General features: G+C 42.0%; 1 protein-coding gene across 2 annotated transcripts; it reads left to right on the forward strand.

Moving 5' to 3' along the window:
• The first annotated feature begins 76 nt into the window (after positions 1–76).
• NAA35 (N-alpha-acetyltransferase 35, NatC auxiliary subunit) lies at positions 77–25,844 on the forward strand. Of its 2 annotated transcripts, none has more exons than XM_083702018.1 (23): positions 77–170; positions 628–760; positions 1,527–1,560; positions 3,601–3,715; positions 4,284–4,358; positions 5,651–5,818; positions 6,511–6,577; positions 7,155–7,198; positions 8,816–8,866; positions 9,249–9,332; positions 10,529–10,643; positions 12,350–12,528; positions 14,388–14,447; positions 14,533–14,639; positions 15,270–15,336; positions 17,507–17,605; positions 18,358–18,536; positions 20,292–20,428; positions 21,171–21,238; positions 22,336–22,476; positions 22,901–23,023; positions 23,491–23,571; positions 25,504–25,844. In XM_083702018.1, the coding sequence occupies exons 2-23, from the start codon at positions 637–639 to the stop codon at positions 25,561–25,563; spliced, it is 2,178 nt and encodes a 725-aa protein (XP_083558144.1). In that variant the 5' UTR covers positions 77–170; positions 628–636; the 3' UTR covers positions 25,564–25,844. The 2 variants fall into 2 exon arrangements, with proteins under 2 accessions (XP_083558144.1, XP_083558145.1); XM_083702019.1 differs by lacking the exon at positions 77–170 and adding an exon at positions 294–318.
• The last annotated feature ends 663 nt before the right edge of the window (positions 25,845–26,507 follow it).

Raw genomic sequence — 26,507 nt, forward strand, 5'->3', positions numbered from 1 at the left:
GGAGGGGTGGGGGAGCCGGGTGCGCGCGCATGACGAGGAGGGGAATGTGTTGGTCCTGCGCGTGCGCAGCAGGCGGGCCGGCGCTTTGGCGTTCTCTTTCTGGTCCGCGCCTGAGAGTGGGAGGGGAAAGCGGGTTCCTTCGGCTGCGCTGCGCGAGGCGAGCGACTCAGGTGAGGCAGCCGCGGAGGGGGGGGTGGGAGGGGAGAAGGTCGGCCACCCCCCCCCAGCCTTCCCTTTTCAGCCGTTACGGTCCGAGGCGGGACAGGGAAGTGGCCGTTTCGGGGCCGGGGAGCCTCATTCCGCCGCCCGGCGGAGCAGGTGGGAAGAGGCCCCGCCTCAGGACTGAGGCTGCTGAGGCGTCTCTCCTCCAGCCGCCTTGGTCGGTGGAGGGGTGTCAGCAATTAACACGTCACCGCCAGGTTTTAAAACCGGCTCTCCCCCCCCCCCCATGATAGTCTTAAAATCTCCTAGGGAACCGCAGTGAAAGGACAAATGAGCAGAGTTAGGCCCCTTTTCAAGTAAAGCCCTTCCACTCCTCTCCCCCGTTCCGCAGGACCAGGTTTGAATGCTCCCTTTTTTTTTCTGTGTCCGTCCCCCCCCCCCCCCAAAAAAAAAATATCCTTGCAGGTTAAGATCATGGTTATGAAGGCTTCAGTAGAAGATGATGATTCGGGATGGGAGCTCAATATACCTGAGAAGATGGAAAAGAGTAACACGAGCTGGATAGATATCACCCAAGACTTTGAGGACTGCTGTAGAGGTAAATAACGCCCCCCCCCCAAAAAAAAGTTTTTCTCTTTGCACAAGTCGATGCTATGCCCTCAAAACGTCTAGAGGGCAGATATGATACAATCTCTGTAACTGAAAGATATTGTCATAATATTTTTAAAAAGGTGGACTCTGTGTCACATGAACTCTGCTGCCTGTCGCTGCTTTGATGGGGAGGCATGCTAGGCGGAAACTTAGAAGAGAGTTATGGAGAGTTGTGGACTTGACTTGGACCCTTCCCTTCCCATTCCCTCCATCACTCTCCCACCTTATGTGCCAACAATCCACTTTAATTAGTGGCAACAGCTGGTTTTTGCCAACTTCTGATTGTTTAAGGAAATTCCTTAAACAATTTAAGGAAACAATCAGAAGATTCTACTTCTCTTTTAGATTAACTGCAGTATAGTATGTCTTCCAAATCCTAAACTATGCTTAGTGAAAATAAGCCAGGATTGAAACTCATGTTTTGAACTTGGTTTGTTCCCACTAACCATATGAAGATCAACCATGTAAATTCAGATTATGCAACAAGCTTTGGTAAAGGACAGTATATAAATGTAAGCCTCATGTTGCTCACAAAGTATAGAGAATGTATGAGCCAAGGTTGGGGAAAGTTAAGCTTGATGTTTTAATACTAAACTGGAGCTGAGCATTATGTCAAAACCAATCCAGTTTATTTTTCTTTTTTATTATATATAATAGTTTTTGTGAGTAGTTATGTAAAGTTTTTGAGTTGCTCTTTTTTAATTTCCTTGTAGAATTGAAGTTGGGCGAGTTGCTTCATGACAAACTGTGAGTGAACCATTAACAACAAGTTCGCATAATGTTTTTCTCGCATCTTAGTCTGAAACAAACACATAGAAGTGTCATCTACTGATTTTTGTGGTGCTTACTCTTAATCATGTGCTCTTGACAAATCTGTTAGCTAGTTAAAGAACATTAATTAACATTGTTTTATGCTATCAATCTGAAAACTGTTTAAAGCAACCTAGAGCTTCAGCATTATGCACACTTACTTGTTGAGCTTGGAAGGACTTAAGGTAAAGGTACCCCTGCCCGTACGGGCCAGTCTTGACAGACTCTAGGGTTGTGCGCTCATCTCACTCTAGAGGCCAGGAGCCAGCGCTGTCCGCAGACACTTCCGGGTCACGTGGTCAGCGTGACAAAGCTGCTCTGGCAAACCGGCACCAGAGCAGCACGCGGAAACGCCGTTTACCTTCCCGCTATAAAGCGGTACCTATTTATCTACTTGCACTTAAGGGTGCTTTCGAACTGCTAGGTGGGCAGGAGCTGGGACCGAACGACGGGAGCTCACCCCGCCGCGGGGATTCGAACCGCCGACCACGTGATCGGCAAGTCCTAGGCGCTGAGGTTTTACCATAAATATGGTATAGTCATACTTGCAGCTAATAATAACCTGCTCAGGAAAAAAAAGCTGTTTAGGACTGGGGTATACGGTTCCTAGATAAACCAGATTCTTATGCCTCAGCCACAAACATGCTTAGTCAGAAATAACTATAGGTAGAATATTAATCTCTGGAACTGTTTTAACTGGCATCTTTCATAATTGTTAATTATGCTGCTTAGTTAAGTCCTCAATTTCTTAAAGCTTTGAAACCTTAGAAAGCTTGGGCACATAACATACATTTGTAAAAGCTTTGTAAAAGTAGATGAAGATTATAATCATTCAGATTATGGAAAACAATTAAACCCATGCTCTATATTTGTTAAATTTTTTCACTCTATTTTTTTTCACTGTGGATATGACATTCACAGTAATCTCAGTCCATAATATATGTATTTTACGCATGCATGGAATGCCTAAGTCCATTAGCAGATTTGATTTCAATGTAAACTCTGACATCTGTAGACACAGATGCAGTCTCCTCCCTGAGAATGCTAATTCCTTTACATCAGTGATAAGAAACCTCTGTGGCCCTCCAGATATTGCTAGACTACGGTTTCCATAATCTCTGACCATTTGCTGTACTCTTGAGGTTGTTGGGAGCTGGAGTCTGACAACATCTGTTGGGCAACAAATTCCTAATTCCTGTATCAGGGAAGCACACTTGCCAGTGTCACAGTGAGACTTACTTCTGTGTAGTCATGAATAGGATTGAACTGCTAAGGTATATCCATAGTAATGAATAATCTTACTGCTTCATTAATTCTGCATTTAGCTGGTATTTTGCTTTTCAGTGTGTTGAATCTCCCAATTCCTTCCTTTAAAATGTTTTTAAAGACTTCATATATACGTTCTGCATCTTACTAGGGCATATTAAAAAGGTAAAGGTACCCCTGCCCATACGGGCCAGTCTTGACAGACTCTGGGGTTGTGCGCCCATCTCACTTAAGAGGCCAGGGGCCAGCGCTGTCCAGAGACACCTCCGGGTCACGTGGCCAGCGTGACATCGCTGCTCTGGCGAGCCAGAGCCGCACACGGAAACGCCGTTTACCTTCCCGCTGGTAAGCAGTCCCTATTTATCTACTTGCACCCGGAGGTGCTTTCGAACTGCTAGGTTGGCAGGCGCTGGGACCGAGCAGCGGGAGCGCACCCCGCCGCAGGGATTCGAACCGCCGACCTTTCGATCGGCAAGTCCTAGGCGCTGAGGCTTTAACCCACAGCGCCACCTGCGTCCCACCTAGGGCATATTACTATTCACTTAATTTAAGGTAACTACTCACGAGTTGCATGATATGAATACATTACATAAACTCTTTGATTTTATTTCACAGTATTTGGCAGTTATGCTTTGAAACAACTTTTGCTTTATATATGAATTGATTAGTTCCAGCTTAGGTTTTCTTTTCTGTTTGTGTTGCTCTCCTTAGTTTTGGTCTTTTTGAAGCAATGTCTGCTATTGAAATGATGGATCCCAAGATGGATGCTGGTATGATTGGAAACCAAGTTAATCGAAAAGTTCTTAACTTTGAACAAGCTATCAAGGTTGGCACACTTTGTGTTTTTGTCAGCTGCTTGGTGATTCATGAAAATGATTATCATCATTTAATGAACTCTAATATGCTAAACTTCAATTTTAAAGCAGTGTGTAATTTCAGATCTACGTGAGTGTTGAACAGCTCTGTTCCACTATTATATCCCGCCTTTTTCTACAACAGGGTCTAAAGGCAGCTTAGTACTAAAATAGATACAGTGTAAAACATAGGGGATGGGAAGCAATAATTTAAAAACAATTAAACATCAACTGTGTGTGTGTGTGTGTGTGTGTTGATGATGTATTAAAACATACAACCATTACAATAAAGCTATGCATGGAGGAGAGGTTCTAAGGGAGAAGGCAGAGAGGACTGTATGGAGTTCCATACATGACTCCTGTTCTATCATACAGCACTACAAACTCAGCAGAAAGCTGCACACTGCTTCTAGAGTCTCACTTCCATTTGTGCACATCACTTTTGCCTCCCTGCCCCCATACAGGTGCTTTTATTCAGTAGGCTGATGAAATTTAATTTGCCAATGATGGAAATTCATGTGCGCACTCTCTCTTTTTTAGGATGGTACCATTAAAATTAAAGATTTATCATTACCTGAGTTGATAGGGATCATGGACACTTGTTTTTGCTGCTTGGTAAGAATATTACGTTTTTATGTTTGATTAGTATGAGTAACAGTACTCCAGGAGTGTTTTGATAGAAGTTCCCAGTCAAGTTACTAGTTAGAACAGCTTATCAATTTTAACTCTACAGCGTTTCTGGAGATGCAGTTCTAAACACAACTACTAGATTTCTATTAATGTGGGTGGGATTACTTCTGAGTAAACATGTATAGGAGTGCACTTAGGGTCCAGATTAGAGCTATGGTATATTTCCTCCAGACAAATAATTTTTAAAACATGGCTCAGTTTGGATAATCAAACTTCTGACAAAATGAAAAAATGTACAGTATTACATTTCATCCTCCCAGATTTTGTTTCCTTTGCAGAAATAAATTTATAAATGTAAACTAACATTGGGTAAAATCCCGGGAAATCAGCCATGCATCACCCACTATGCTAGTGCATCCTTTGGAGGGAAGGTGAATTCCAAGGCTAGGTAGATTGCAGCCCTTACTGGTGCTCTTGTAGTGAATAAGGCTGTGTTTGGAGATCTGACCTATTTGGCCCTGGTCTGTCTGCCATGCCACAGCCTCCTACATACAAATGCCCTGATAAGAGTAGTGACTATCTTGCAGCTGCACTAGTCCTGAATCAACATTCCCTGCACAGATCCTGACTGATGTCTAGATGCTTTCCTGTAGGACATGTTAGTGCGTCCGTTGTTGGGCCAAGCTTAGTGTGCTGTTTTATACCTTGAGCATATGTGAAAGAGCAAGTGGAAGGTCATTGTACCTGACTTCCTTTGGATTGCAGTTTTCTGATAGCAGCTCTGACGGGGCTTCTGTTTTAAGGCCCAGCTTATTGTGGAGTTTTATACCTGGTGAAAATGTGGTAGAGCAAGTTGGAAGGTCATTGGGCCTGAAATCCTTAAGAATGAATGCCATTTTCTAGTGGCACCTCTTATGTTGCCATTCAAAGTACATTTGTGCATGAAGTTTCTACTCCCTACCTTCTATGACTTTGCCTAGGTTTCCAGATTGTGTCCATGAGCCTTACTACTTTATAGAACCTATTTGGTGCCCAATATTTGTTCACTGAAGTATAATGGATGTAAAACACATTAATGACATAAATCAGAGCATCTTTGTTTTTTCATGCGGTCTGTAGAATGGAGTAGGCAATATTCAAATGAACATTTCCCCACCTCTTTTGGATCGTGGAATTGAAGTTAAATATTCAGTTACTCTTTAGTGAAAAAAATATGAATTGAGTAACAAAATTGGTCTCCTGCCCTTTTCATTCTGTAAGCTTGATTTCTTTTTCAGATTACATGGTTGGAAGGCCATTCTTTGGCACAGACAGTATTCACTTGCCTTTATATTCATAATCCAGACTTTATAGAAGATCCTGCCATGAAGGCATTTGCTCTGGGGATCCTCAAAATCTGTGATATTGCTAGAGAAAAAGTAAACAAAGCTGCAGTATTTGAAGAGGTAAGTCATTGTTCAGCTGATGATTTACCCTACCCATTATTAGTAAATACAACTTGCCTTGTACAACTTTTTTTAGTTTGCTGCTGTCTTCCAATTGTAGCTTCTGGTTTTAAAATCATAACTAGTTCTTTATTTAATAATTCTTTATTTCATAAAAAAAATATATACCTTTCAATTGGTTTTTTAAATCTCATTGTGTCTTACAAAAAGAATAAACAATGAAATTATCATTAAAAATTGCGTGGGAAACTGATTTGTTAAACAGCTTCATGGGCAGCCGTGTTTTGTAACACTATGTCAAGGATAGGCAACATGATGCCTTCCAGATGTTATGGACTACAAGCCCCACCATCCCTGACCATTAGCCATGCTGGAGTCTGGAGTCCAGAACATCTGGAAGGACACTAGACTGCCTGTATATCAGCTATATTATTATTCCAGGAAATTATATACAGCCTAGAATAGTTATCTTTGTTCCCCAGTACTTTGATGGAAAGGTGATTTTAACATTTTATATTTCATTTTACACATCTTGCATTTTTTAAAGCAATCTACTGAAATTATCTGTAGGCATAGCTTCCACCTAAAACTAGAGCCGGATTTTCAGTGCTTTGTGCATAAGGTTGTGAAGGAAAGCGTTGTTGTTGGTAGCACCTTGATTGTAGCACTTAATTTTTCTTTTTTGTGTTTAGGAAGATTTTCAGTCTATGACGTATGGATTTAAAATGGCGAATAGTGTGACAGATCTTCGTGTTACAGGTAAGAGCTGAAACAGTTTGGTCCTTTTTCTGGGAAGAAAGTTGTGCTTCATAGGTTTTAAAGGATAAGATTCTAGTCCTATGCACAGTTACCTAGGATCCAGTTCCATTGAGCTCCATTGAACTTTGACACAAGTACTAATTCTCAGTCATTATGCACAGACTGTACAGTCAAGAAATTAGCTGTATTGAGATGCTCCTCCAAATGTCTTATCAAAGCCAAGCTTGCCATTATGTCCGATCTTGGTTTGGATTATTTGAAATACAATACCTTCAGAATAAGAAAGCTGTCATTAAATTAGTGAAGGCAAATCAAAATAATAGATTTTAGGGTTCTGAAAAGATTTTAAGGGCTAAGGAACCTATGACCTTCCAGATGTTGTTAGGTTGCAACTCTAGCCATCATTCTTAATAGTGGGGGGTGATCAAAGTTGTGCTTCAACATCTGGAGGGACACAGGTACCCCCTCCCTGATTTCGTTAGAATGACTTGCATGTAGCATGGAAATATTTAATTAGATACACAAAGGAGTCTGCCAAGTGGCATTTATGCTTCTAAACTGAATTACATTTTTCCAGGTATGTTGAAGGATGTTGAGGATGACATGCAACGGCGAGTTAAGGTATATTTCTTTCATTCCCCCCCCCCCCAATTTTTAATTTTATATAGAAATTTGTAGCACAGTTAATGCAAGCTAAATATAGCCCCAAAGTGGTAAAGAGTACAATCAAATGCAGCTAATATAAAACACAGAATCACAAACTTCAAGCTTTGGTTGCTGACTCTTAGTAGATCTGCAATATGATGTAACAATCTGGTGGCTCTTCATAAATTCTGTCATAACAAAACGTGTCTTAGGTTCTGACACTAGGCAGTATTTATAAATATAGGCCAAGTTCACATGTATGAGCACCTGGGAAGGAGATCATGCTGGCTTCGCTCCTTCATGGATGTTTTGCTGATCTAAGCCATTGTTTTGCTTATTGTGTTGTCTGAACCAATCTTTATCTTATGACTTGTCTTAGTGAATGAGGACATAGAGTTCTCTCATCTAAACAGATTACTAGGGAGGGATAGGTAATGGAAGACTTTATAAACTGTTGTTGTTATTTAGTCCTTTAGTCGTGTCTGACTCTTTGTGACCCCATCGACCAGAGCACGCCAGGCTTCCACTGCCTCCCGCAGTTTGGTCAGACTCATGTTTGTAGCTTCAAGAACACTGTCCCACCATCTCGTCCTCTGTCGTCCCCTTCTCCTTGTGCCCTCCATCTTTCCCAACATCAGGGTCTTTTCCAGGGGGTCTTCTCTTCTCATGAGGTGGCCAAAGTATTGGAGCCTCAGCTTCATGATCTGTCTTTCCAGTGAGCACTCAGGGCTAATTTCCTTAAGATTGGATGCATTTGATCTTCTTGCAGTCCATGGGACTCTCAAGAGTCTCCTCCAGCACCATAATTCAAAAGCATCAATTCTTCAGAGATCAGCCTTCTTTATGGTCCAGCTCTCACTTCCATACATCACTACCGGGAAAACCATGGCTTTAACTTTGTTGGCAAGGTGATGTCTCTGCTTTTTAAGATGCTGTCTAGGTTTGCCATCGCCTTTCTCCCAAGCAGCAGGCCTCTTTTAATTCCGTGACTGCTGTCACCATCTGCAGTGATCATGGAGCCCAAGAAAGTAAAATCTCTCACTGCCTCCATTTCTTCCCCTTCTATTTGCCAGGAGGTGATGGGCCCAGTGGCCATGATCTTCGTTTTTTTGATGTTGAGCTTCAGACCATATTTTGCGCTCTCCTCTTTCACCCTCATTAAAAGGTTCTTTAATTCCTCCTCACTTTCTGCCATCAAGGTTGTGTCATCTGCATATCTGAGGTTGTTGATATTTCTTCCGGCGATCTTAATTCCGTCTTGGGATTCACCCAGCCCAGCCTTTCGCACGATGAATTCTGCGTATAAGTTAAATAAGCAGGGAGACAATATACAGCCTTATCGTACTCCTTTCCCAATTTTGAACCAGTCAGTTGTTCCATATCCAGTTCTAACTGTAGCTTCTTGTCTCACATAGAGATTTCTCAGGAGACAGATGAGGTGATCAGGCACTCCCATTTCTTTATAAACTTTATAAACTACTTAATCCAAAATTTCTAAGCACTGTGTATAGATAGAATCAGCAGAATCTGAAAAGTGAAATTTGCACTTCACTTAATATCTAATTAAATTGTTTCTAATGTGTGTTATTGTAGAGCACTCGAAGTCGACAAGGGGAAGAGAGAGATCCAGAAGTAGAACTTGAAGTAAGGATGGTTGCATGCTATTACAGATTGTAAAAAGGTTACTTGAGCAACTTCTAGTGACCTAGAATATGCTCTAAAATAAAATATTTCTCAAGAAACTACAAGGAATTATGCAAAAAGACCAATCACGTGGTTGTTTATTATTATTATTTTAATGGGCTTGAAGTATGCACTAGATTATCTAGTATCTAAATATACATTAATCACATAAGATGCAATAATTTAATCTTATCAGTAATAAAGTCCCAGCAAAACGATAGTTATTGGAAAACAACTTTTGTATATATGAGTAGTAAATGTGCTTGTAGCATTTCGTCTAAACGTTATTTTTCTGGAAATTTGGAAATCATTAATTTTGGGATTGATTTTTTCCCCCCTATAGCATCAACAGTGCTTTGCAGTATTCAGCAGAGTGAAGTTCACCCGAGTATTACTGACTGTATTAATAGCTTTTACCAAAAAAGAGGTATGATTGCTACAGAGTATTGCTGCTTCAAGTGTTAAAGGCAGATGTGAAACCTCGCTTTTCAGTGGCCCCCTATGGTTGAATAAAGATGCTGGGGCCAAAGAATGGTTGTGCTGGGCAGGAGGCTGCTGTCTTCATGTCCTGCTTATGAGCATCTGAGGGGCAGGATGATGGACAGGATCTGGCCTACATCTGTCCCAGTAGCCGTTTTATGCCACACTAATGAAGCCTGTAGGATTAATTTCTACTGATTACATGGCTCTTAGCTATCAATTGCAGCATGTATAAAACAGAAGCATAGCTTTAGAGATAAACGTTTACACTTATATATAACATTTTTGTTGCATAATTTTATTGCTTTGTTACTGGACCATATGGTAGACATTTATCCGTTGCTCTTGAAATACTGGTGTTATTTTATTGCCTAGTGATTTATTGGCCACAGTGATCCATGCGACGGTCATCTCCAGGCTTGACTACTGTAATTCGCTCTATGCGGGGCTGCTCTTGAAGCTGTCCCAGAAACTCCAGCGGGTGCAGAATGCTGCAGCGAGGCTCCTCACGGGGTCTCTGCCATGGGAGCATATTCACCCAGTGCTTTTCAAGCTGCACTGGCTCCCGGTGGAGTACAGGGTCAGATTTAAGGTGCTGATTTTGACCTTTCAAGCCCTTCACGGCCTAGGACCCTCGTACCTACGGGACCGCCTCTCCCGGTATGCCCCACGGAGAGCCTCAAGGTCTATAAATAGCAACACCCTAGTGGTCCCGGGCCCTAAGGAAGTCAGATTAGCCTCAACCAGAGCCAGGGCCTTCTCAACACTGGCTCCGGCCTGGTGGAACACTCTGTCTCATGAGACCAGGGCCCTGCAGGATCTGATTTCTTTCCACAGGGCCTGTAAGACAGAGTTGTTCCGCCTGGCCTTTGGCTTGGAGCGAATTTGATTCCCTCCCTCCCTCTCTTTCTTTTTTCTTTTCCTTCTCCTCCTGCGATGAGGCTACATTTTAATATTTTAATGTTCCATTATTTTAATGTTGTATTTTATTTTTGTTTTTAAGTTTGTAATCATTCTTCTTGTTTTTATTATTGCTTGTAAGCCGCTCTGAGCCCGGCCTTGGCTGGGGAGGGCGGGGTATAAATAAAAAATTATTATTATTATTAGTGTCATTCACAGAGATTTTCAAATTGCTTTTTTAAGACTAGTGCAGTTGCAGAAGCTCAGAAGTTGATGACTCAGGCAGCTGACTTGCTTTCTGCTATTCACAATTCATTACACCATGGCATTCAGGCTCAGAATGACACAACCAAAGGAGGTAAGCAGTTATCTTCAGAAGTGTTCTCTGCCTTTGTTCTCTCTTAAGGTATAAAACCACTCAGTGACCTGTTGCTACACACATCTAGGTTGATCTTTTGTCTTGATCTATTACTTTACCTCCTAGTTATTCTAGACATAGATATTTTTTATTGAACATTCTTCATAATATGTGGTTGTTCAGCTAATGCAGTCTTGTTCACAGATGCAGAACTCTTGTCCACAGAATGTAAAAGGTTGCAAAATTCTGTGGATTAAGAATCATTCAGGCAGCTTCCCATCTTGTAAATCTCCAAAAGCCACTCTAAATAAATGGGCATTGGAGCTATTTCAAGAAGAAGAAGGAGCTGGTTCACATGTCATTAGGGAGGTTATTCTAGTGCAAGCTTGTGGAAGCTTTTTAGCCCAGTGGGTCAGATTGTTATCTCTCCCACCCCTTGTGGGCCAAGTGTGACAAAGCTGCGCCCCAATCAATCACCTGTTGGTGCAAGGATGACAGGTGATCTATATTGCTTTTTTTCAGAAGCTCCTTTCAAAGCACTATTTTGCTCAGCAATTTGAAAGGGGCTTTTCAGGCACCACTGATTTGCAGTACAAACACCCTGTCTGCTGAACCAGGTTTTAAACTGCCCCACACCAGATGCTTGCCCTCTGTACACAGGTGGGGTGTGGCAGAGCTTTCGTGGGTGTAGGCCAACTTGGCAACAATCTTTTACCTCATTTGCCCTCTGGATGTTATTGAATGATGCTATACCATGCTTGATGGCATAAACTTCCCATGATACAGTCAGAGATTTGCATAGGTGCTGTGAAAAAGCAATCATCTGGCTCTCATTGCAAGACGAATGCCTCGCAAGACGGAAAACCCGCTAGACGAAAGGGTTTTCCGTTTTGGAGGTGCTTCGCAAAACGAATTTCCTATGGGCTTGCTTCGAAAGACGAAAATGTATTGCGAGTTCCTGCGGGGGTTTTTTCCTCCCCCCTCCCTTTTTTCCCAAGCCGCTGAGCCGCTTAACAGCTGATCCGCTAAGCCGCTTAACAGCTGATCCGCTAAGCCGCTTAACAGCTGATCCGCTAAGCCGCTTAACAGCTAATCCGCTAATGGGCTTGCTTCGCAAGACGTAAAAACCGCAAGACGAAAAGACTCGCGGAACGGATTCTTTTCGTCTTGCGAGGCACCACTGTACAAGGTTGTTTCTCAGAACACCCGACTGAAGAGTCATAGTGGGCTATGGCCCTCTTAAAAACTCATGGCCAAAATCCAGTCACATTGCATGTAGCTCTGAGCGCCATCCGCACAAAGTAAAGTATACATTAATACACATAAAATGGTTTCCCTCCTGAGAAGAAAAATGCAGTCATAAATCATAGTCACTTATTTATATACTGGGTTTTTTGCAGGTACACTACTGCTCAAAGCAGTTTGCAAAAAAAGAATCTGTCTAAATACAACAGTACAAATAATCATAATGCATAATAGCAATTACAATGCCACTAACAAGTCTAAATTACCTTGAGCATATTATTTTTCTAATATTCATTTTAAATTGCTTAATTGACAAGATGAAATTGCTTAATATTTTGAATATCTTGTTTTCCCCCCACCCTAATTCCCCCCCCCCCAGATGAAGTAACTAGTGCATGATACAGCACTTAGTTGGGATTAAGAATAGTAATTGAACATTTGTCTTCCTTTTTTTTTAATAGATCATCCTATTATGATGGGTTTTGAACCCCTTGTTAATCAGAGATTGCTTCCTCCAACTTTTCCTCGATATGCAAAAATTATTAAAAGGGAAGAAATGGTCAACTATTTTTCAAAACTTATAGACCGAATAAAAACTGTCTGTGAAGTTGTCAATTTAACTAATTTGCACTGCATACTGGTAAGTATCAACTGTTAGCTTTTTGTTCATAGGGACATAAGAGAATGTTACTTGAATAGCTCCTGGGACTTGTGCACAAATATCTGCATACTTTTTCTTTGATTTTACTTTTTGTTGTTTCACATATGGAATAAACATAGAGGAAACTTAGAATATAAAGCTTAGGTGAAAACTAGGGAAAGAATCTTGGTGTGAAAACTGGGGTGTATTCGGTGGAGGCAGACATAAGCATTTCTTCTCACAGAAGGCAAGTTTTTGCTGATATCCCCACCACCACCCATGGCAGTCCACCTCATTATATTTGTTATACAAATCCCCCCACAAACCTCAGCAGCAGCTTTTCAAGGGGTGCAGGGAGTGCGGCTGCAGTATGTAGGGAGGATCTGTGACAACGATGTTGGGAATCTGAGGTGAGATGTCCATGCAATGGAAGTTGCCCTCAGTGCCAGTCATCATACAGAAGTAGCTTAAGGTCCAAAATAGTTTACAGCTGCAGAAGATAAGGCTTCAGTAATATAGTTTTGAACACTGATACAGTCATACCTTGGATTAAAGACGCTTCAGGTTGCGTTTTTTCAGGTTACAGACCACCAAAACCCGGAAGTACCGGAATGGGTTACTTCCAGGTTTTCGTGGTTGTGCAGAAGTGCTAAATTGCGCCGAAGCGCAATCCATTCGTGCACAGACGCGCTGTTGCGGGTTGCGAATGCTGCGGGTTGCGAACCTGCATCCCGCAAGGATCACGTTCGCAACCTGAGCGTCCACTGTATATTCACACAGCTAGTAGGAGTAGTAATGATGATAATAATAATAATAATAATAATAATAATAATAATAATAATAATAATAAATAATAATAATATTTATACCCCACCCATCTGGCTGAGTCTCCCCAGCCACTCGGGGCAGCTCCCAATCGAGTGTTAAAAACAATACAGCATTAAATATTAAAAACTTCCCTAAACAGGGCTGCCTTCAGATGTCTTTTAAAAATAGGCTAGCTGCTTATTTCCTTGACATCTGATGGGAGGGCGTTCCACAGGGCGGGTGCCACTACCGAGAAGGCCCTCTGTCTGGTTCCCTGTAACCTCACTTCTCGCAATGAGGGAACCACCAAAAGGCCCTCGGAGCTGGACCTCAGTGTCTGGGCTGAACGATGGGGGTGAAGATGCTCCTTCAGGTATTTGCAGATACAAATATATACAAGTTCAAAAGTATTTATGTTGCTCCAGCAATTAAAGATTTAACACAGACTCCACTTCACTTCTCATGGTTGACCCTGACACAGTAGGTCAGCACAAGAGCCCAGACACAATGAGCTGACTCTGGCACTGGGCCATTGTCCTAGCAACTGCCTTGGCTGACCTTGCTCCTGTTGGCTTATCTCATACATGGGGTGATTTGTGCTCATGAAGGAAATTAAGCCCTTTCTCTATGTCCAGTTCCTCCAACAAACTGGGTGTCCAGTTTTGCACAGGCAGAAGTGCTTCCACTTCATGCCACTGCTGGCTACAACCCTATAGTTAATGCAGAACTCAGGGAAGTTTTTCTTTTTCTTTTCATTCTATCTGCCAAAAATTTCTCCATACCAAATGGAGATAGTAAAACTCAGCCAACTCTCTCACTATGTCTTAGAGAACCAATACCCTCTCCCTTTCAACATTTTAATGGTATCTACATCAGCAAAGTGGTCAAGGAGTAGACAAACAAATCAAATTATAGGCATTTAGGAGGTTATTATAGAGAGTCCTTTCTAATGGATTCATATGTTCACTGCAAAGCTGAATTTTATTTCTTCAAGGTGTAAATCTTTGTGTTATGCTAATCATAATTTTTCTCAAATTCTGTTTATAAATTAGGATTTTTTCTGTGAATTTAGTGAACAGTCACCTTGCGTTCTTTCAAGATCATTGTTACAGGCAAGTAGAAAATGACGTATACAGAAAATACGTTTTAGGTATGTGAAGTCACTGTGTAAAGTAACAAACTTACTGTTTGTTGCAGACTACTTTTCTTGTGGATAACAAAAAGGTATTTGGTACTCATCTCATGCAAGATATGGTGAAAGATGCCCTGCGATCTTTTGTCAGTCCTCCAGTACTTTCACCTAAGTGAGTAACAAAATCTAGTTTTGATATTATTATATGCATGTTTACCTCATGTCTCATTATTTAACAAAATCTTACAGCATCTGACTAGATTCAGTTAAATGAAAATTGTTCATGCTTTGGGGTCTATAAAAGGCAATTATTTGCAGGCTGTGATACCAGAATGGGACTTAGATGCTACCTTCTACTGCATTGTAACTTTGTACGTGAATAATGGCGAATCATTTGCCTCTCCTTGAATGTCTGTAAGTAGGCCAAAAGGAGGTGATATTTATCTTCCTCATCAGACAGTCCAGCATGACTGCAGTTGTTCCCATGTGATGCCAAACTTTTAAAGAGGAACACAAAAATGTTAGATGTAAATCTGCAAGGAACACTTAGAACTGAAAATAAGTTTGACTATTTTCCCATTCAGGATCATGCAGCTTTTTATACTATCAGCTACTTCATAAGAACGGAGTCCCTAATGAACACAATCTCTCACTAGTTTTCAATGCTTTTGGTTTACACATCCCCTTAGAAACAGTTCTGAGATCAATATGGCACAGCCATATTCAGGATGGTTAGCCAACCCCTTGATTTTACAACACTGCAGGATTTTCGCTTAGAACAATTTTGTCCCTTCTCTCTTAGATGTTGTCTATATAATAACCACCAGGCTAAGGACTACATTGACTCCTTTGTCACGCACTGTGTTCGAGTGAGTATTGATGGCATTACAGAATATTTAAACACTTATGCACATTAAGTATAAAAGATGGTATATTTTCATGTAAAAAGAGGACTATTGGACCAAATGTTCATCTAGTCCATCATTCTGTTCCTACAGTGGCCAACCAGATGCTTATGAGGAGCCCACAAACAGGAGGGCAGTACTACTCTTTCGCTTGCATTCCCCAGCCATTGGCATTTGGGTGCAGGCTGCTTCTGCTCCGAGAGGTAGTACACGACTAGCATGACCAGCAGCTTTTGATGGCCTTAAGTGCCATGCATTGTCCTAGTCCCCTTTTTCAACTTTCCAAGTTGGTAGCCGTTGCTACATCTTGTCATAGGGAATCCCATAGCCTATGCGCTGTGTAAAGAAGTACAGTGGTACCTCCGATTGCGGATGGGATCCATTCTGGAGCTCCAGTCAGATCCCGAGGTTTCCGCAACCGGAGGGACCACTTCTGCACATGCACACACACTTCCAGGTTTGCCGCTTTCGCAACCCGAAGTTTACGTTATCCGAGGGTAACCTAAGCCAAGATACTACTGTACTTCCCTGGTCATTCCTGAATCCCTTCTGTGACACTGGGGGTTGATATTATGACAGAGGGAGAAAAACGTCTGCGTGAGGACCATGATCTATAATATAACTCCTTGGGAAAGGAGGAAGCCCAGCCTGAAGTTATGGTTTCAGTAAGTTTTGCTTTTTGTCCCCATGGCAGAAGTAAATGGAGAAATTATGGATTTTACTGTAGCTATGATTGAGTGGCAAGTGTTGCCTGCCCCCAGCACAGATTACTCTCCTCTTCCTCGAGTTCCTTCAGTTTATCTTCCTGTAGGGATTGAAGTTACTTACACTTTGCAAGCTTGGATGAAGCAGTTGAGGCAGCAAAAGATAAAGTACAGAGATAGTTTGGATGGGCATTCTAAGTCACCTCAGCTTGTTTTTGTGTAAAACAGACCTACCTCAGTCGGGTGCTTCCCCTACAAGCAGCATCTCATTGGGTCCTCAGGCACCTGATCAGGCTTTAGCACACCCCCCCCCCAAAAAAATGCAAGGTTCTATGGGAAAATATAGTGTCTATGAAGCAGAACTCTTAAGGGTGCAGAAATCTCTGTGATGGAGACCTTAAAATACTTAGGAAATGTTCAGAACATTATCGCCTTCTCTTCCTCCACCCCCAATAAATAGAAAAGAAAGAGGTCTGACTCCTCATCCTTCTGAAGGCTCCTTCTCCCTCTTTACAGACCGTCCCTTAATGCCTGCTAAGGGCACTGGGACCCTTGCTATTCCTGCCCCACCGAGGATTAGAAGAAAGAGCTATTGGGGTGAGATCAACCTTTAGAAGCAAGCTTTGTCGTGTTCGATGATGGATAGAATGTTAACGTTTTAAAAAGCTTGGAGAGATCTAAGCAGAGGTTTCCATAGTCTGCATGCTGAAGAGCAATCCTAACACAAATGTTGAGCCTCCAGCTTTTACCATAATAAGGCACTGGTAGCAAGCTTTTATTTTGTTACTGCATCATTCTACTGAAACTGTGAAGTTAAATATCAGGCAGCGGGGGATAAGAAACTGGCACCCACCTTAATCAAGTAGCAATATCTGTTGCAGGTACCTCTCTCCGCCTGGCAGACCTCTCTGCCCAAGCCATGTTCAGACTCTGAATCACTGATCCCCTCATCTCATACTGTCTTTGGTGAACCTCCCAACAGCTAATCATGGACCTATCAGGAAAAAAAAGAAAAAGTTTCTGCCAAATCCTACTTTTTATCCCTGTGGTTTCTTTGCTAGACACATGCAGAAGTTGTACCAAGTGTATCCAGTGGCATCTAAAGCATCATCTTTGAAATGAGTGGCATCTTTCTATACCTGTTTGTTTTAACAATATGCAGGATGTGTTTGGCTCTGTGTTGTCCAGCCAGCACATAGACTCGGATAAATAGCGCCCTGACTGCCTTAAGTCAGCACTGCAATTGAGCCAAGAACTCAGCCAGGTTTCCTTTGGTGGTGTTTCAAAAGGGCCAAGATGGGCACAACAAAGTGTCAGGCTACCTCTAGTTAACTTAAGGAACAGCTTTATGATGTGTAATGCAAATAAAGTCTAGGGTGTGAAAATGAAGTACAAGTCTAAAAATTCACCAGACTTTCTTTTTTTTCCAGCCATTCTGTAGTTTGATTCAGATTCATGGGCACAATAGGGCTCGTCAGAGAGATAAACTTGGCCACATTCTTGAGGAATTTGCTACTTTGCAAGATGAGGTAATTCAAACGGAGACACAATACTGTACAGAGCATAAGATCATGAACAGTACTTTGTGTTTTCTATCCTTCCCCCACAACAGCTCTTGTGACTGTCAAATGTGTAAGCTGTGCAGTCAGCATTAGAACCTTGGACAGAGTTTCTAATGGCCAAGCTAACTGCTGCTGCTATTCCTTCCTCGTTTCTCCAAGACCCCATTTGCAGGCTTGCTTTGTTGCACTCTCCTTGCTGTTTCAAAAAGCATTCAAATTTCATTGTCCAGGAATATTTACCTTTAACTTTGGGGGGAAATGTTTTTTTCTTTACACATAAACTACTGTATGTTTTATTGACAAGTGCTTTATCTCCTTAAAATGATGTGGCATAACAAAGTACACAGGTGTATTAAAGTAGAGAATATGCACTGGGATTAGTAAAAGGAAAAGCATTCCACAGTGGGGAAATGTTGATTATAGTGGTTTAGAAATGTCTAGGTTACACACAAAAATTAATGTGCCTAAGAAGCAAATTTCTGGGGTGTGATATCCTCTGGGAAACAGAGTGCTTAATTTAATACAAATTAGAATATTTTGAGCATGACCTACTACTCCTTTGAACACTTCTTCAATTTTGCTGTTTCAAGTATATGACATTCTTGTCATCTAGCTTATCTGGAATGTGACTACGGGCATAATCATGACTTTTGTCAATATTGTTTGGCAATTTACAGACGTGATACTTGAGCATAACACCACTTCTTTCAACTTGTTAGGCAGAAAAAGTGGACGCAGCGCTTCACAGTATGCTGCTGAAACAAGAACCCCAAAGGCAACACTTGGCCTGCTTGGGCACCTGGGTCCTTTACCATAACCTTCGCATCATGATACAGTATCTTCTGAGTGGGTTTGAACTGGAACTCTACAGTATGCACGAATACTACTACATATATTGGTAAGAGGAACAAATTACCCTATTTTTCACTCCATAAGGTGCACTGGACCATAGGGCGCACCTAGTTTTTAGAGGGGGAAATCAAGGGAAAAAAATTATTCCCCCGCTCACTATTTTGGATCCCACTCACTATTTTGGCTTCCTCTTTATCCACGCGCTATGGCTTCTTTAGCCCCGCGCAGCCTCTCCCTGCCAGAGGGGTTGCGCACGGCTATGGCACAAGCGAAGACAGCGATCGGGATCCATCCCGCTTGCTGTCTTGGCTTGTGCCTTAGCCATGCGCAGGCCCTCCGGCAGGGAGAGGCTGCACGGGGCTAAAGAAGCCATAGCCGCGTGCAGCCTCTCCCTGCCAGAGGGGTTGCACACGACTATCCCTGAAGCCTTCCAAGTGCAGCACAAGTTCCCGCTGTGCTCCTCAGGCTTTGGGTTTCTTTTGCTGAAGCCGGGAGAGCAAGACACACCTGGCTTCAGCGAAAGGAACCTGAAGCCTCCAGAACACAGCGCTGTGCTCCGAAGGCTTCAGGCGGCTATCCCTGAAGCCTGGAGAGAGAAAGGGGTCGGTGCACACCGACGCCTCTCACTCTCCAGGCTTCAGCAAAAGCAACGTGAAGCCTCCAGAGCGCGGACGGAGCGCTCCCTCTGTGCTTCGGAGGCTTCGCGTTGCTATCGCTGAAGCCAAGGAGCCTGCATTCCCTCCATAGGATGCACACACATTTGATGGCCTTAAGTGCCATGCATTGTCCTAGTCCCCTTTTTCAACTTTCCAAGTTGGTAGCCGTTGCTACATCTTGTCATAGGGAATCCCATAGCCTTTGTGCTGTGTAAAGAAGTACAGTGGTACCTCCGGTTGCGGATGGGATCCATTCTGGAGCTCCGGTCAGATCCCAAGGTTTCCGCAACCAGAGGGACCGCTTCTGTGCATGCATGCGTGGCAAAACACTTCCAGGTTTGCTGCTTTCGCAACCCGAAGTTTATGTTATCCGAGCGAAAAATACGGTACTTGGGAGCAGGGAGGAGATACTGTTGTCAATAAAATACAATGCATTCTGTAGCAGAATAGGCAGTGCAGCATAAGTGCATTCTTTGAACTGCTATTTATACTGCACAAGATTTGCAAGAATTTACCGTAAATTGCAAGGATGTTTGTTGTAGGGCTGGTCAATATCTGGTTTTTAACATTGTGATATATCGTCAGGTAAATACAACAATAGGCTGATGTATCACGATGTTTGAAATGCATCTCATCAGCTTCTTCCTCCCCGCCTTACGGTAGGAAGAAGCAGCCAAGATACATCGCCCAGCCAAGCCCCAATACCTCTCCGACTTGTGTGCAAGCCAGAGGGACATTTTTAAACTGCTCAGCTGAGGCATGGAAGCCTTTCTGTGCCTCAGTTGAGCTAGTCGTGTGATAGCTAGAGGAAAGATCCTGCTCCGTGCCTGCTTTGTGGTTTGCTGCCCCCTGCAGGAGGCAGAGGAGAGCTGGACCAGTTAACAGTCAAGAGCATTCTCTGGCTTCAAGCAGTTTATTGTCAGGGCAAATATTTTGGACTGTTTTATCACAATGTGGACTCAAAACTAGTTTTCAACAATCTGTCACCATATTGCCAAGGCCTGGTGTGTTGCTTATACTGAAAACCTGTTTTTGTATTTAAAGGATTTATAGTGGTGCTCTTCAGCTACTCAAGAATGAGGTCTTGCTCATCCCAGAAACGTAACCCAAGATTCGCCTAAATTTAGTACTGTTTTCTGCTGTAGGTATCTCTCTGAGTTTCTCTATGCATGGCTAATGTCAACACTCAGCCGTGCTGATAGCTCTCAAATGGCAGAAGAAAGAATAATGGAAGAGCAGCAGAAAGGCCGGAGTAATAAAAAAACCAAGAAAAAGAAAAAAGGTATAGCTGCTTTTCAAATACCTTGCAAGCTGGTTTATATCACATCTTATGTTTCTGTTAGAACACTTGAAATTGATGTTTTTCCTATGTTCAGCCATCTAAATCAGGTGGTTGTTGTTCAATAGGTATTTCCCTTATCTTCATATAGTATGAGTCTAATGTTTGTTGTTGACCATTTTAAAATGTAGATTCATAAGACTGTTACGTGTGACTGAATGATGAAATTGAATATAACTATTTATAGTTACTTTCCAAAATTGGTAACCACTGAATAAAGTGTTTCATTCTCTGTAGTCTAGGGATTACGGAACTAGATCTCGCCAGTAGGCCAGATCCTATTTCCCCTACTACCCCACCCCCAGGTCAGATTTGGAAAGTGTGGGGGGGAGTCCATCTGTTAATCACCTGACATCCCCGGTGATTGAAACCTTACTAATTGGCTGGACATTGGCACTTCACTTTTATTGTTGAGTAATAAAACTCATAATTCATCTATTTATCATCCTATTTTAGTTCTTTATACAGCAACAGTGATTCCCCCCTCCCCAAGTTCTTTTGCCCCTGAGAAATTGAAGCATGATTTTTGTTATGGCTACATGAATCTTGTAGTTAATTTTGGGTTTTGCAGGGTAGTAGGTCTGACACTTGCAAAAATCTGCCGTAGTTGTTTACATCCTGGATTTTTTAAATTCTGGTGAAATCAACATTACATGGTAAATATTTCTGTATACGGAATTTGCAGCTCGTCCTCTGAGCAGAGAGATCACCATGAGCCAAGCCTATCAAAACATGTGTGCTGGAATGTATAAGGTGAGTGATGTGTTGTGGATTGTGATTGTAAAGATACCTTTTTTTAAAAAAAAAAAAGCAATTTGGATACTTTGCAGAATTAAGGCAAGAAAACTGTACTTGAACACTCCTAAATGACTGTATGTTTTCCTAAGGAATGCTATGTGTAGGAACAGTGCAAACATAGCTTAACTATGAAACAATTTCAGTTGTTGGCTATATTGGATCCCAGGCTGGTTAGTATCATTCTTTCAGCTCAAAAGCTAGCTATAGGTTGGGCTTGGCAGGGGAATTTCTGCTGCTGGGAGAGAGCATGTGATGCTATAGTTTTAGAATGAGCAGTGTTATGTCTGCATTCCGTGACACTTTTCCAAATGAGTTAGTGTGTGGATAAAACTATAGTCAGCATGTTGTGGTGTTAAAAACAAAGATTATGATCCAAAGAAACTGTGTTTGTCCTCAATTAAGATGGGATGCATTTTATATGCCAGATAGTACCTAAGGAAATGTTGGCATTCTTTTTGTTTTGTTTTGTGGTGACGAAGCAGAACTAGCACCCGCAGATTTGTTCCGTACAACTTGTATCGCAAGTTCCTCTCCTTTATACTGGCATAATTTGTCTCTAAGGTGTGAGGCTACTGGAATCAGTTTGGCAGATTAGTAAATACTTTTCAGTTGTAACACCCCTTTCAAGAGTCCAATGAGTGGAAACCATATGTGTCACGTTTCATTGTGTTGCAGCTACATTTCTTTTTCCTCTGGCATCTTTCTGGAGTCACTTGTGTCTGTATGTGCGCCAGTCATTCTGTTGCTGATACAGTGGTACCTCAGGTTACGTACGCTTCAGGTTACGTACGCTTCAGGTTACAGACTCTGCTAATCCAGAAATATTACCTCGGGTTAAGAACTTTGCTTCAGGATAAGAACAGAAATCGGGCAGCGGCGGCAGCAGGAGGCTCCATTAGCTAAAGTGGTGCTTCAGGTTAAGAACAGTTTCAGGTCAAGAACAGACCTCCAGAACGAATTAAGTTATTAACCCAAGGTACCACTGTACATTGCAATAAGCAGATTTCTCATTCTGAGCATTTCTCTTCCTTGTCTCCCTATTTCTCCTGAAGACTATGATTGCTTTTGATATGGATGGCAAAGTGAGAAAGCCGAAGTTTGAGCTTGATAGTGAGCAAGTTCGGTACGAGCACAGGTTTGCCCCTTTCAACAGTGTCATCACGCCACCACCCGTACACTATTTGCAGTTCAAGGTGAGCCACAAGAACATTACAGGACGTGTGTGTATTATATGGTTTCTTTTCTCTTCCTCTTGCATCCTTACCAGTTTGATGGGTTTCCCTCTATTGTAATGGGCACATCCCAAGGTTCCTTCTTTATTTGCCTGCCTACGCTGGGGAGCATGCCATAGTTAAAACCAAAGCACACGAAATAAAAAGCCATTTCCCAAGTGTTCATTAGTTGCAAAGCATTAAATCTTTTAAAATTATTTAATAGATTGCGTTTTATCCAATTACAAAATTATACAAGGAAGAACTAGGGAGTAAATGTGTAGAAACTATTTTGCTTCATTGTGCTGTCACCTCTGTGCCTCTAAAGTGTAGCCTCATTGAAAAGAAGGATCTTTCTGGGGGATTTTGGCTGTTCTTAAAGGATGCTTATTTTTCTGATATTTAGGAAATGTCTGACCTAAACAAATACAGTCCTCCACCTCAGTCCTCTGATCTCTACATGGCTGCTAGCAAACACTTTCAGCAAGCTAAAATGATCCTGGAAAATATCCCTAACCCAGACCATGAGGTGAGATCCTTTCTAACATATTACTAAGAATTGGCTGTTTAAATTGGCACTTGATTCGGGCGTTTTTTAAACAGTGAGCATTTAACATTACTTCAGTTACAGTCCTGGCTTAGCCGCGCGCAGTCTCTCCCGGCTGGGGAGGCTGCGCACAGCTAAACAAGAAGCCAGGACAGCCAGCGGGATCGCTGCGCTGCGATCCCACTGGCTGTCCTGGCTTCTGGGATTCAGAATATTTTTTTTCTTGTTTTCCTCTTCCAAAAACTGGGTGCGTCTTATGGTCTGGTGCTTCTTATAGAGCGAAAAATACGGTAACTTGAAAGCAGAGTGTTGGTGTTTGCGTAAAATTTTGCTCCTTTTAAAATAATACAAAAAACGAATACAGTAAACACTGCAATTACCATTTTATTGTGAATTCAGTTCTTTTTTTTCTGTCTGTGAACTATATCAAACTTAATATTTCTGTTTAGGTCAACAGAATTCTTAAAGTTGCTAAGCCCAATATTGTGGTCATGAAGCTGCTGGCAGGAGGTCACAAAAAGGATTCTAAAGTAAGCAGATTGTTGCTAAATTAATATCACTGCTTTTGAAACGTAGCATTGGACTATCAGAAGGGGTAGATGTATTGCAAATATGTCACATGCTAGCGGGCCATGATTAAATAGTATATTTTTAATGGCATACTCAAGAATTGGTGCATACTTTCAGTTAAAATGGCAGATAACAAACTATATTGGTGGGGCATGTTGTGTAACAACTTAATAGTATAATATTTAATACATTTATTCTAAAGGACATTGTGCTATGTTGTAATACAGTGGTACCTCGGGTTACAGACGCTTCAGGTTACAGACTCCGCTAACCCAGAAATAGTGCTTCAGGTTAAGAACTTTGCTTCAGGATGAGAACAGAAATCTTGCTCCGGCGGCGCAGCGGCAGCAGGAGGCCCCATTAGCTAAAGTGGTGCTTCAGGTTAAGAACAGTTTCAGGTTAAGTACGGACCTCTAGAACGAATTAAGTACTTAACCCGAGGTACCACTGTACCTTAAAAGTCTTGGTTGGGCTGCAGCCCTTTACCAACATACTTGAGAATAAGCCCCATTGAACTCCATGTCCTGATTCGTACATAACACCAACCCACCAGTTTTGGGGGTGGCGCTGTGGGTTAAACTAGAGCCTAGGACTTGCCAATCAGGCCGGCGGTTCGAATCCCTGCGACGGGGTGAGCTCTCATTGCTCAGTCCCTGCTCCTGCCAACCTAGCAGTTCGAAAGCACGTCAAAGTGCAAGTAGATAAATAGGTACCACTCTGGCGGGAAGGTAAACAGTGTTTCCGTGTGCTGCTCTGGTTTGCCAGAAGCGCTTACTCATGCTGGCCACATGACCCGGAAGCTGTACGCCAGCTCCCTCGACCAATAAAGCGAGATGAGCGCCGCAACCCCAGAGTCGGCCACTAATGGTCCTAATGGTCAGGGGTCCCTTTACCTTTACCTTTACCTTTACCTTCCTAAGTGAACACACCCGATCTCCACTTCCCAGACTAGTGTGCGGATTGGAATGTAGTTCTCTGTAGGAATCCTCACACCGTATTTGTATGAAGTGGTTGAGGGCTATGTCAGTGCTTTTTGTTCTTTTAAAAGTTACTAGCTGCCTGACACAGCTAAAAAACATAGCTCCCACCACTCAGGTTGAAAATAAAGCTTGTCATTGGAGTGGCAAGTTATGAGAATATGGCATCCCTCTCAGAGACTTGCATAGAGGAAAGAATGGCTTTTTTTACATGCATTGTCCTGGAAAGTCATAGAATCATAGTGTTGGAAGAGACCACAAGGGCCATCGAGTCCAACCCCCTGCCAAGCAGGAAACAGTCTCCCAGGATCATTGTATGAGTGTCTCCCAGGATCATTTTATGACTGAAAATGACAGCTCCATAGCTTTAAAAAAGGGAAATTCCCTTATTCTGAATAGGATTCCTCACAAGAAAAGGGAAAAGTTGACAGCTATGGACAGCTCAGTGGGTTCATCATAAGCTGCTATTCCCAGAGCCAGCTTCGACCCCATTTTCAAAATGTGTGGCAGGAGCTGCGCTTTAGTCACTCCAGGCAGTTTGTGCCTATGAAATGGGGGAAAATAAAGTCATCCCTTGTATTGCAAGTACTTTGAAGACCCCCCAAAGCAAACCCTAACCCCCCCCCCAAAAAAAAATCAGAAAAAGTCTGCACACAATCAGGATGTATTGAAAAGGCACATGAAATTTATAAAGACTGGCCCATCCATCCCTAGTCCGATATAGTGCACTTGGCAGTGTATCTAATTTTTGCATAAGTTCTGTATGGTTTGTGTCTGGAAAAGAAGGCAAAGAGTGCTTTGTCTCACCTTTTTGCTGTTCATTTTCAGGGTTTTCTCACTCTTGGAATCCAAAATGCTTAATTAAGGAGTCATTTGGACATGCTTTAAAGTATCTCTCAATGCTTTTTCTTCTAGGTTCCGCCAGAATTTGACTTCTCCCCTCACAGATACTTCCCAGTAGTGAAGCTTATTTGAGGCAAAGGATTAGGAGAACAACCAACCTATAATATGTACAACAGAGCTGCTTTGGTAGGCTCTTTTATACTGTGCTCAAAAGGGACATGATTCACTTGGACAAAAGTACTGTTTTTTTGGGAGTAGCTTGATTTTGGCTTCCACACCGCCTGAGTGACAACTGCTGTTTTAAAGTGGTTTGTGTAATGTTTTACCATTGGACCTGATTTTAACAACTTCATTGTTAAAGCATTGTATGTTTTGGTTTTACTTCAGTTTTACCCATAAATCATTTTTATGAATGGCTTTTGAATATTCGTAAGCGTTTCAGAACACACTTGCCCACTTCAAAAGTACACTGCAGTAAGGGAGCGGTTATATTTTGATGACTAAAAAGCAGGACTCTCCTCTGAAGGAACACTGGTAGGCTCTGCGGATGTGCTGCATGTTTTCATTAGACCACATATGAAATGTTCTTAACTTACACACACACACACACACACACACACACACACAAATGTATTGGGAGTTTTGCTAAGAAATAATTTGGAAGGCATATCCTTTTAGAGTGCAAAATCTTCAAAAGAAGGGGGAGAAATTTCTGGCCACTGGTTGGGTATTCTAGACAGATGTCTTTGGATTTAATTGCTGAGAGTTTGCATTCAGGACTTGACATTATTTGGCAAGCCTTTAGACATACATGGTTGCACCTTCCTCTCTACTTGTTTTAAAGGCTGCCCTATACCAAGTTATTTCCATAAATTGTAAGACTTAAAATTATTTGGACCACTTTAATTTGGTTAGCTAAATGTTCTGTGCACTGTTTTCATATTTTAGTTTTTGAAGCATAATACAGTTGAAGGTTTGGGATTTTTTTTGTTTAAAAGTTTGAAGTATCAGCTAAACAGCAGCATTAAAGGTAAGGATATGTCTATGCAAATAAAGAGCCAGCTAGTTTCATGGAA

The sequence above is a fragment of the Podarcis gaigeae genome, assembly GCF_964106915.1.
Source record: "Podarcis gaigeae genome assembly, chromosome: 11".
Classification (NCBI taxonomy): domain Eukaryota; kingdom Metazoa; phylum Chordata; class Lepidosauria; order Squamata; family Lacertidae; genus Podarcis; species Podarcis gaigeae.